We start from the raw sequence: 12735 nt of genomic DNA, 5'->3' as shown, positions 1-12735 counted from the left end.
TGAACTCAGGTGTGATACACCACAGTTAGGTTATTTTTTAACAAGGGGGCAATTATTTTTTCACACAGGGCCATGTAGGTTTGGATTTTTTTTCTCCCTAAATAATAAACACCATCATTTAAAAACTGCATTTTGTGTTTACTTGTGTTATATTTGACTAATGGTTAAATGTGTTTGATGATCAGAAACATTTTGTGTGACAAACATGCAAAAGAATAAGAAATCAGGAAGGGGGCAAATAGTTTTTCACACCACTGTATATGAAGTATTGGGAAAGTATTGTAATTGTCCAAAGATTCGATGTCGAGATTTTGATGAATCTCGACATTTTAGACCTCCCTGAGTCCGAAAATACAGGAAGATTCACTCAAAAGAGGCCCCGAATATTCTGTTGTAACTCCCGTCAGGATGAAGCAATCTGAACCAAAACAATCTGCTCTATACCTTGACGTATGTGTAATCCATTGCATTACATGCGATGTTGGAAGTGGTTTCCGTTTTCTGCCAGACGCAGTGCTCTGCATGTTCCTGAACGTATCGGCAAGTATCTCGGAGGGAATAGCAGCAATTTCATGTTGGATGTTTTCCTTCAAATCTTCCACAGTGCCAGGCTTGTTCCGATAGACTTTTCCTCTGAGCAGACCCCAAAGGAAGTAGTCTGGTGGTGTCAGATCCAGCAATTGTGGTGGCCAAAGCCCCTTTGAAATGACCCTGTTGCCGAAGAAGGACTCAGTTTCTGACATGCTCCTTGCCGATGTGTGACACATTGCTCCATCTTGGTGGAAGTAACTTTTCCGTTACCTCACGATGTGGTATAGCTGGTCCGCGGCTTCCAATAAAAAAGGCCTGGTTTTAAAACCGTATAGCCGTGCCGTTCTCCGTGGGCACGATTGCATGGCCACGGGGAGTTAATGGGGTAGTTGGAGCGAGTCGCACCTGCACGTGTGGGTGAGGTCGTTCTCGATTGCCTCATTGGCTTCCTGTGGTGTGTGATTAATCCGCTGTGCCCACGGAGGTGCGTGGGGGTGTATATATACGGGTTGATACCAGGATGAGGAGAGAGATAAATGGAAGGAGGTAGGGATAGATCGAGGTGAAGAAGAAAAGGTAAATGGACAATAAAGAGCAGTCTAAGCAGGAGGATCTGGCCACCTGAAAAGGGGAAGCCGAATGAGCTGGGGCCCCACGAAGGCGCGTTAGTCGGTGGCGCTCTGGGGGCTTGTTCACCCTACTGAAAGTTCGAGTGAGTGGGGTGAGCAGGGCAGGTGTCCTCCCGAGGGATCTGAGGAGCGACTGCAGGAGTGCGAAAGATGAAGGAAGGAGAGCCAACCTTGGACGTTCTGGCAGTGACGTCTGTAAGGATGCCAAGACGGAGCTCGTGGCTGTAGGGTCTCCGCCGGCTGAGAGAGCAATGGGTGAGCCGGGGAGAAAGAGAGACGGAGGTGGGCCGGAGAGTAAAGAGAGAGAGAGAGACTGCATTTTAACTACTGCGTCTTTAACTTCGTATTTTAAAGGATTTATTTATTTGATTTTTTATCCCCCTGGACACTTGTTTTGATGGATTTATTGAAGAAACTGAGGCCCTGCACTTTTGTTGGGATACTGTTTGTTGTTTTAATAAAAGCACTTATGCACTTTTTGGATATATCCCCTGGTTTCATGTGAGATTTGTCCTCATTTGTCAGCTCATCTCGGTGACATTATCAATGGTGTTAGGTTTAAAGCTCCCATTAGGACGTTGGGAGCATGAAGAGAACCCGCTTCATCACACACAATCATCTAGTTTCTGGATTCTGACATTGCTTAAACGACTTGGTGACCCAATAGGTTTGCACCATGAAGACGCGCTGCTCATGACTGTACCCCACCATCCTAATGAGAAGTCTGAGTGAAGGGATACGGGCGGGATGCACCCAGAAGTTGCAAACGGCTGTCCGGCGCCTACCTCATCGCTCTGACGCAGTGGCATCCCAGCTTGTTCACAGCTCCATATACTGAGGAGCACATTGTACGTTGTTTTGTTCAGATTGCTTCATCCTAGTGAGAGTTATTACAGAATATTCAGGACCTCTTTCGAGTTAATCTCCCTATACCATTTTTGGAGTTATGTCTGTGTGTCTGTCTATGTGTGTGTGTTTGTGTGTAAACACGATAACTTGAGTATGCTTTCACTTAGGTCAACCAAATTTTGCATTGTATTAGGTACAAAACGTAGATTTCTATCAACTTCTGGGCTATTTCCGTTAACTGGAAGTGGTACTTTACCTTTTATTCATTCGGCTGAAGTCTGATTTATTCAACTTTGATATATTATTAATTTGATTTGTTAATGAAGGTTCTTTAATGTACAGAATATAAAATATAATCATTGTCTTGCGGTTTACTCCTCAAATATCCATCCCCATGTCTGAGTATAAGAGAAAGTCGAGGGGAGACCACTCACGATTTTATTACAAAAAGCCGGCGTCACAATCAGGATCGTGTTCTTTGACTTTTCTAATGCTTTTAATACCATTCTGCCTCATTGACTGGGGAAACCCTCAAGGCTTTGAATCCTGATGCACTCACAATCTCCTGGATCCTGGACTACCTGACCACCAGATGGCAGTAAATGAGGCTAAGGAATTGTGTGTCAGAAATGGTGGTGTGTAATAATGGAGCACCTCAGGTTGAACTGTCCTGTCTCCCTTTCTTTTCACCCGTCTGCACAACAGAGATCAAGCAAAACACCAGCGCTTGACATCTACAGAAATTTTCAGATGACTCCTCCATCATAGGCCCAATTAATAACGGAGAAGAGTCGGAATATAGGAAGGTTGTGGAGGACTTTGTCTTGTGGTGCGGGTAAGTAAGACAAAAGAGCTGGTGGAGGAGCCTCTGAGACCTGTCACCATCTAGGAGGGGATGTGGAAGTGATACAGAGCTACAAGGACCTGGGGGTCCACATAAACAACCAGCTGGACTGGTCTGACCATATAGTGGCACCATATAATAGGGGCCAGAGCAGACTGGACTTGCTAAGGGGAGTCAGGTTGGTTGATGTGTGCAACAATTTGCTGGATACGTTCTACCAGTCCATAGTAGGCACTGTGGTGTTCTACACTGTGGTCTACTGGGGAGGAAGCAACTTGAGCTCAAAAGAAGCACAAGGTCTGAATAAAACATATCAGGAAAGCCTGCTAACCCTGGACATTGTAAAACTGGAAGCTGTTGTGGAAAACGGGATGGAGGCAAAATTGGAAGCCATCATGAAAAATCCCCCTCTATCCCCTCCAGGTGTACTTTTAGCCACTCTGGGGGTCTTTTCTGCCCACTGCTATCAAGTAATTCAATGCTTCTGCTTGACTTACTCATAGTTCATTTTGAAATCTCTGAACAAATACAATGAGTTATTTTATTTTATCTATTTATTTATTTATTTGTTTGTTTATTTATCAATTGATTGATTGGTTGTATTATCTATCATGCGAGTCTCTATCTTTGTTTTATATGTTTCTGTGGGTGTATGCATCTAACTTTCCCTATGGGATTAATAGCGTTATCTAATCTTCTATATGTTCTATATGCCGGTTCGAATCCCGTAAATGCCAAAAAAGGGACTCTGCTCTGTTGGGCCCTTCAGCAAGGCCCTTAACCTGCAATTGCTGAGCGCTTTGAGCAGTGAGAAAAGTGCTATATAAATGCAAATAATTATTATTATTATTATGTTGTGTTCTATATTTGCAATTAATTCAGACTACTTTGAAGAGATCTGACTTTACTTTGACATTTAAGGCTCTGTTTTCTGTTGATCAGTGTCAAAAAAGCCAAATTAAATCAACCGTGGTTCAAATTTGTAGAATAATAAAATATGAAACCTTAAAAAGAGGTGAAGACTTTTTCTATGCACTGTGGCTTATGGACCCCATTATGGAAATGGAGAGTTGTTCTTAATGATTGGTGTTTTTCGGAAAGCAGGTTAAGATTTTCAAATCAGGGAAAAACTGGATGCTAATAGAGTTTAGGGTTAGGGTCTGGGTCAGCTTTGAATTCAATTATTTCTTTACTCTTTTCAGAAAAAGCCCACCCTTAAAGGCTCCATAGAACTGTCAAGAATCAAATGCGTGGAGATTGTGAGGAGTGACGTTCACATTCCCTGTAGCTTCAAATACCCCTTTCAGGTGAGTCTGATTTGAGGTGGGCAAAGCTCGAAGGCTGTGAGGCTGCGCAGAGTTATCATCTGCAGGCTCCAGGGGGAGGTTTGTGGTTTTTATTTCTATTAAAGGGTAAGTTTGGTATTTTTCAAGTCAAAGTTATTTCTGCACAATCATGGTATTCAATCATTTGCCACATTGAACTGTGTTCTTATCAGGGGTGGGCAGATTCAATCCTGGTGGGCCACAGGAGCTGCAGGTTTTTGCTCCAACCCAGTTTCTAAATGAGTAGTCAATTATTGATGATGAAGCATTTATAGCTCAAGTGATATTTTGATTTTGCTTGTTAGTTGCATCGTTTTAAGTCTTAAACAGCTGCATTCCCTGTTTTTAACGGCTCCATATTTAGCAATACAATGCAAATGGCAAAGAAGCCAATCTGACTTGTTTCCATTTTCTCCTGTGTGGATTCATCATGCACTATTTGGTTTAATAAAACACTTAAGACAAAAATGTGACAGTCTGAAAATGATCCGATTTAGGCTTCAAATCATTTGGGTGATATACTTGGAATGGAAAAAAAAATCTACAATATAAGAAGCTAACATTGCAGACTAACAAGGCAACAAATGAAATAAGATCTGAGACTGGCAAGCATTGGTTTCTATTTAAGCAGCCACTGTGTCCCTCCAGGACCAACGTTGCCCACCCCTGCAATCTAAAGAGACACATCTTAATACATAATTCGCCTGCCTCCTCACTCACTCACTCACTCACTCGCGTCCGTCTGAAGCCGAATGTGCAGTCGCCTTCTGCGCAGCTGCCCAAAAAACCTTACGAGATCGACATCCAACCCCAACATCGTGGCAGGCGACGGATTTACGGCCGCAAAAATTCAAAGAGAAAGGCGACTTCGATTAAAGCTCTAGAGGCCTGGAAGGCGATTTCGACTACAGCTCGAGGCCTAATTACGCATTCTGATTCAATTACGCATTCATTCAATACACCTATATCAGGTTTGTGGTGCTTATACTTATTACTATTCCATATTGTACTGGAACATTCATCATTCAATATTACACTATAGGCCTGGAAAATTCATCAACTAACAGTACAAGCCTGTACAGTAATGAATAAAGCGGACTACAATCATTACAAAACTTCTTCATTGCATATCATTTGTTCTTCATACACTGCTGACACAAACTCGTGCCCGTTTCATCTTACGTTGTCGAAACGGGCTCTTTGTCTAGTTTTGTATAAATGGTAAACACACTTTGTCTGTTGTAACAGTTGAGGCCCTTATCGACCTCTCGAACCCTCAGGTACCACGCCAAACACCAGGTAAAAGTCCAAGAATTATTTATTTGGACACTAATAAAGTGCACAAAGCACCTACACTCCACAATACTCATATAATCAATAAACAATACAGTAATCAATCCTCCACACTCCCAGACACTTCGCCACCTTTTCTCCCAGCTCAGCTCCGTGTACTGGTTTCCCAGAGTCCTTTATATAGTCCATGACCCGGAAGCATTTCTCTTTTCTGTCCATGTGATCCTGAACATTTCCGAGTCGGATAAAAAGCTCCTTTCTTCAACCCGGAAGCACGTCGTTTCTTCTTGTCATATGATCATGACACACTGTTCTTACATCTTAAGGCTGATTTATACTTCTGTATGGAGCCTGCACCGTTAGCAGCACACAGGCTAAGCAATCAAAAGCAATGTATACTGTGTATCATGTCGCGCATCAGGTATAGGCTTGAATGGCAGTTGGCGTTTTTGTTGCACACAAGAAAAGCGACCGATCCATGCAAAATGCAAGCAGTTTTTGCCCTCTGGCATCTCCACTCCTCTTGCTGCACATCATCTTCCATAGGCAAATGAATTTGTTGTCATCAGTCATTGTACTCAATGGCGAGTAGAGTATCGATACGCGTTAAAACTCTATCATGGCATGTTTGCATTTCCAATAGAACAGTAATGTTAAATTCCTTTATTTATTTGTTTACATGTACAGTCAGAAGGTGGATGTTGTGCAATTTCATCCATGCCTTTACTGGTGTTGTTAGGCTGATTTGGGTGTTTTGAGTCCTGAAATCCGCATCTCCTATGGCTCTTTGTTATCCACTCTCTTAATGGTGTGACACACCGTTTAGTTGGTCATTCAGTCATTGTCCAACCCGCTATATCCTAACACAGGGTCACGGGGGTCTGCTGGCGCCAATCCCAGTCAACACAGGGAGCAAACCCCGGGCAGGGTGCCAGCCCACCGCAGGGCACACACACCCACACACCAAGCACACACTAGGAACAATTTAAGATCGCCAATGCAGATAGATAGATAGATAGATAGATAGATAGATAGATAGATAGATAGATAGATAGATAGATAGATAGATAGATAGATAGATAGATAGATAGATAGATAGATAGATAGATAGATAGATAGATAGATAGATAGATAGATAGATACTTTATTAATCCCAATGGGAAATTCACATTCTTCAGCAGAAGCATACTGATACAATAAATAATATTAAATTAAAGAATGATAATAATGCAGGTGAAAAACAGACAATAACTATGTATAATGTTAAATGTTAACGTTTACCCCCCCGGGTGGAATTAAAGAGTCGCATAGTTTGGGGGACGAACGATCTCCTCAATCTGTCAGTGGAGCAGGACAGTGACAGCAGTCTGTCGCTGAAGCTGCTCTTCTGTCTGGAGATGATACTATTAAGTGGATGCAGTGGATTCTCCATAATTGATAGGAGCCTGCTGAGCGCCCTTCGCTCTGCCACAGATGTTAAACTGTCCAGCTCCATGCCAACAATAGAGCTTGCCTTCCTCACCAGTTTGTCCAGGCGTGAGGCGTCTTTCCTCTTAATGCTGCCTCCCCAGCACACCACTGCGTAGAAGAGGGCGCTCACCACAACCGTCTGATAGAACATCTGCAGCATCTTATTGCAGATGTTGAAGGACGCCAGCCTTCTAAGGAAGTATAGTCGGCTCTGTCCTTTCTTGCACAGCGCATCAGTATTGGCAGTCTGCAAGTTCACCCTTCAAGTTCAAATGCACCTAACCTGCATGTCTTGTGACTGTGGGAGGAAACCGGAGCGCCCGGAGGAAACCCACGCTGACACGGGGAGAACGTGCAAACTCCATGCCGGGAGGACCCGGGAAGCAAACCCAGGTCTCCTTACTGCGACCTGGACACACCGTTTACTTCAAATGCATATTTTGCAGCTCATTTTTTCATAATTCTTTGAAACTCACATCGATGCCAAGACTGTTATCGTAACGCTGATCAACACAGAGCACACACAGCACCTGTGACAATGTACCATTCACATTTACCACTTGTCGCATTGATGCAGAACACATTTATTTGTTTAATAGGGGTCATTTTAGGAGACTTTGGGCTGTACACAGTTTATTAAAATCAGAAACTTGCTCTCTATCGGATCCATTAAAGGAGTGCACCACTGCTCTTTTACCAAACATGTATCTCTACTTGAAGTTGCGACCCTTACAGTTAACTCCACTCACTTGGAGCACCAGAATGGAGGTTTCTGGAATGCAGAGATACCAGACTCCTCCTCTTTGCAGTTCAAAGTCCCCACCCCTACTTTGAGCACCGCCTTCATAAGACATTGGATTGGTTTAGAAACGTGACACTCAGTGTGCAGTCTAAATGTTCCTACCTGTTCTAAGCAAAACGTATTCCTGGTTGTCTCCATGCCCGTGCTGTAAAAATCCTGGGCTCTTAGAAACCATGGATTCTGGCATTTCAATCAATTTAATCGCATCGGTTTGTTGATTAGCAGCTAAGCAAGGTTCTATTTACTCATGCGGTTTTCTTTTGCCGACGTGCTCGCCTCCGTTGTCTATCAGCGGCTAAGCGAGTTTCTCTCTCCTTGGAGGTTTCGTTTTGCCGATGTGCTTGCCTCGGTTGTGTATTAGCGGCTAAGCAAGTTTCTCTTTTCTCGGCGGTTTCACTTTGGCAAAGGAGTTGCTTTCTTTGAGCTTCATGCTGTAGCCACGCACTTCCGGGTGGACACACAGACGCACACACTTCCACGCATAGACGTTTATATATAAAATATGCCTCATCTGAACAGGAACATAAGAAGAGAACAGAGTGACATCAGAGGAGGACGCCAGCAATGTGCGGGCATTTCCATCTGATCGTCAGCAAGGCATCCCATGAACAACTTCGAGTGCTAGATCAATGCTGTCCGGGGACATTCATACTTGACAACTTTACTTTTTCGTAAGCTTTTTCTAAAGAGTATATATATCCGGACTTTACTATCAATCTCATTTTCTGTTATTCTTTGTTTTATTTGGTATTATTATCCATCCATCCATCCATTTTCCAACCCGCTTAATCCAAACAGGGTCACGGGGGTCTGCTGGAGCCAATCCCAGCCAACACAGGGCACAAGGCAGGGAACCAATCCCGGGCAGGGTGCCAACCCACCGCAGGACACACACAAACACACCCACACACCAAGCACACACTAGGGCCAATTTAGAATCGCCAATCCACCTAACCTGCATGTCTTTGGATTGTGGGAGGAAACCGGAGCGCCCGGAGGAAACCCACGCAGACACGGGGAGAACATGCAAACTCCACGCAGGGAGGACCCGGGAATCGAACCCAGGTCCCCAGGTCTCCCAACTGCGAGGCAGCAGCGCTACCCACTGCGCCACCGTGCCGCCGGTATTATTATTCATGTAATAAATACCATGCTGCTTTTTAACTTTCTATGGTTTGTCTTCATGTCTAGAGTGATTGAAGTAATAAGGCAGATTTCTTTGAGCACCTGGAGTAGCCGGAAGTTTGCCATACGCTCTGTGCTGTGAGGTTTATTAAGGCTGAGGGTGAGAGCTCCAACCTATAGTAGGGAACAGGACGTCAAGTAAGGCATTCTTGACTGATAAATGGCCTATAGTCAAGGATGTTGAGCCTTTGTGTGTTTGAATATTTTAGAGACTAAAGTAATATTTAAGTCTGAGCTATATTTAAAACATTGTATGTTGTTTGTGCCGATAATAAGTATGTCTCTTGAAGTGCTGAGAGAGTGACAGGCTGTGTTATTCCAAAGTCACTTGTGTGGTTTAAAGTGCCAGAGGTTAACAAGCTGTGTGTGTGTCATTAGTTAGGGAACTGCTGAGTTTCTGTTGTATGCATTTATCTATGTATTTGTGTGCTAATCTTAAGGTGCAACAGTAGACCAACCCAGTAACAAACCTGATGAGTACACTTACTCCAAGGTAAAGGATAAGTAGTGAGAAGTTTCACGATAATACACCCTTCAAGTTTAAATGCAAGCTTATTTATTTGTCATTCCAGCCATATGTAAAATACAATGAGACAAAATTGCACGTCTCAGAACCAGAAAATGTGCAAAAAAGGAAAGGGAAAATCACAAAAAAGTAAATAAAACCAATACAAAGACAATGCTAAATTCACAGAGTCCAGCCAATACCTGAGTGAATACTACAATAAATAATTATAGACATCCAATCTCTGCCTGCATTAACAGAGTTCTGGTGCACAAATGCGGTTGTGGGGTTGTTCTCAAAAATCTCACAATGTACAATGGGTATAGAAAAGAATCCCCCCCTTCGAAATGTTCCCATTTGTTTTGCTTTATAGCCTTAAATGAAAAGATGTAAGATGTAATGCATCAGGATGCTCTCAGTGGTGCCCAGGAAGAAGAAAGTGGTGAAGATGGAAGGGGTGATTCTCACTCACTTCGGCCTCCTAAGGAAGTGCAACCTCTGCTGAGCTTTCTTGGCCTGCTGTGAGGTGTTGGATGGATGGATTTGCTTTATTGTCATTTAGATAGATAGATAGATAGATAGATAGATAGATAGATAGATAGATAGATAGATAGATAGATAGATAGATAGATAGATAGATAGATAGATAGATAGATAGATAGATAGATAGATAGATAGATAGATAGATAGATAGATAGATAGAAAAAGCACTATATGAGATAGATAGAAACAAGGGGCCTGAGTCTTCAAGAGCAAGCTTATTAAAATGAATTCAAAATAAGTTAATTAGCAGCAAAAACAGGTCACTGATTAAGAAAAGGGTTAGAATGAGAACCTGCAGCCACTGGAGCCCTCCAGGACCGGAGTTGGTGACCCCTGTCCTACACAATCCAAAGGCAATTGGAAACTGGGAAAAAACTCAGATAGGATGAGATCTGGCAGACCGAAAGTCACCAGCCAATCAGAAGACACGTTTCTGAGGGTCACCAGCTTGTGTGACCAGAGGCGCCTCACAGCACCACACTTTAACAGTAAGAGGTTTGGGGCAGCCACCCGTATATATGAATAAAGCTGCAAAAATGAAGGTTTTGTTAGCACAGAAGTGTACAGGTTGAGTCCAAAACAGAACTGAATACAAAGAGGAGGTTGTCTTGCTTTTAAGGGAGGTCAGCGGAAGTGACGTCCTCAACCAGAACCGGAAGTGGCATCCTGATGGCCGGAACTGGAAGTGATGTCATCTGGCTGGAACCAGGCAGAATTTTCCGTATCTGGTCTGCAGAGATAAAAGAGAAAGGTCTACTGCATCCCGCCACCCCCTTGGCCTGGCATGGAATTACTTTCTTTTGTTCCTTCTAGCTGCCTTCCATACGCATGTGTGTTATACAGCGCAGGTCGATAAAAGCAAGTGTCAGTTTGTACTGTGATGAGGAGACTCTGTGCTGCAAGTTTGACAGGGCGAGTGGCAGGAAGATAGCCATTCCTTAAAGGACAGAATAAGGCCTTGAAATGCCAGCTGTGGACTACTGCAGACTGGAAGGAGGTCTTATGGAGCGATGAATCTAAATTTGAAATCTTGGGTTCATTACGCAGGGTGTGTGAGTTGGTGACAGGATGGCTTCTCAGTGTGTGACAGCAACTGTCAAACATGGAGGAGGAAGTGCAATGGTCTGGGGGGCAGAATTGGTGACTGGCACAGAGCGACTGGCATTCTGAATCACAAGAATTACCCCTGTTTAGCAGTTATGTCAGTTAAAGGTGCAGACTACTTTGATGAATCAAAAATTGGAATACAATTTTATACACTTAGTGATTCCATGGCTTACTTTTTTATTTGCCAGTGTTTATTCTGTGCCTTGATTTCATGAAACATTAAGACATTAAACTTCATGCATTTCCATAAAAACTGAGGTGTTGTAAAACTTTTCACTGGTAGCGTATAGCAAGGCAGTTATTGACCTCATTGAAAGAAATGCTCTCGGGCGACTGTACTGGTAAAAGTGCCATATGAAGCATTTTTTAATTGAAAAATAGGATTTTTCTGCAAATAGAATATTTACAATGTATAGGATAAACTATACAAGGGAAAATCAATTTAGCTCTGTACCCAATTCTTGAATTAGGCCAACTTCTCATGTTTTTTTAATTGACATTTCTATTTTAACCTGTGCTTGAACAAGAACAGAAAGATTACATTTTTGGAAATATTTACCAACTGACGCACAAGCAAAGTTTTTACTTTCAATGGAGGTTTTCTTATTAGTCAGTTCTGATTTGACAGGAGGGAATATTTGCAGCCAGCCAGGGCAACAAAGCGACAGTTCGTGTTTATCAGATAAGACTTTTAGCAACTTTTAGCTTTGAATGAAATGAATTGTTTATCAACGCAATTGCTAGTGCATACGTAGGACGACTGATTAGCCATATGACTTTGCTTCAGATGCATTTTCTTAGAAAAGAAATGTTGTTAGTGCTTAAAATATCCTTCAACCTGAATTACCAATTAACACATCTTTAATAGCCATGAATCTTTCTCAGCCTGTAATAACTTTGTTATCTGATTTTAGGTTGTCCACGACAATTACTGCTTATATGTGTTTGCACCAGATAAAGACACGCAGCAGAAGTGGGTATGGGCCCTGAAAGAAGGTAACATCTTTCTGAATGATTCTGTAATTAATATTTCACAATGTAAACCTGATTAACTCTATATAGCTGAATTGTTGAGTCTCTAGCTTTACATCTTGATTTCTTGTTTATTTACTGTATTATATATATATAATAGCCACAGTACATGTCAAAGACAGGTAATAGATGAGATAAAAAAAAAGATCTGCTATCTCTTGCTGTACGTGTACCTTCAGCGCCTTTCCTCGAGATTCAAGTGTGTCTCTTAACCGGTGCTCTCTCTCTCTCGAGCACCATGTAAAGCCAGCTTCTCAGACTCCACACCTTTCTCACCTCATGTCCAATTTTAAATTTGCCATCTTTAAAAGCAACTGTCAGAGGATACCTCATGTGCCATTACACCTCCTCGTTCATCTCACACTCACACTTCCACTTTCATTGCAATAGCCAACACCAAAGTGAACAATCAGATTGCTCAGAGGGACTGGACACACAGACTTTGTTGTTTTGATAGATAGATAGATAGATAGATAGATAGATAGATAGATAGATAGATAGATAGATAGATAGATAGATAGATAGATAGATAGATAGATAGATAGATAGATAGATAGATAGATAGATAGATAGATAGATAGATAGGAAAGGTACTAAAAGATAGATAGATAGATAGATAG

At 42.3% G+C, this 12735-nt stretch overlaps 1 protein-coding gene across 1 annotated transcript in view; it reads left to right on the top strand.

Moving 5' to 3' along the window:
* Positions 1–12735, top strand: part of itk (IL2 inducible T cell kinase) — a 105891-nt gene that overhangs the window by 18053 nt on the left and 75103 nt on the right. Inside the window, exons 2-3 of the mRNA XM_028813088.2 lie at positions 4056–4160; positions 11998–12079. Coding sequence (XP_028668921.1) covers positions 4056–4160; positions 11998–12079 — 187 coding nt within the window. The remainder of the gene's footprint in view (positions 1–4055; positions 4161–11997; positions 12080–12735) is intronic.

This window comes from Erpetoichthys calabaricus, chromosome 11 (genome assembly GCF_900747795.2).
Source record: "Erpetoichthys calabaricus chromosome 11, fErpCal1.3, whole genome shotgun sequence".
Lineage (NCBI taxonomy): Eukaryota > Metazoa > Chordata > Cladistia > Polypteriformes > Polypteridae > Erpetoichthys > Erpetoichthys calabaricus.
This window is presented reverse-complemented; position numbering and strand designations above follow the sequence as displayed.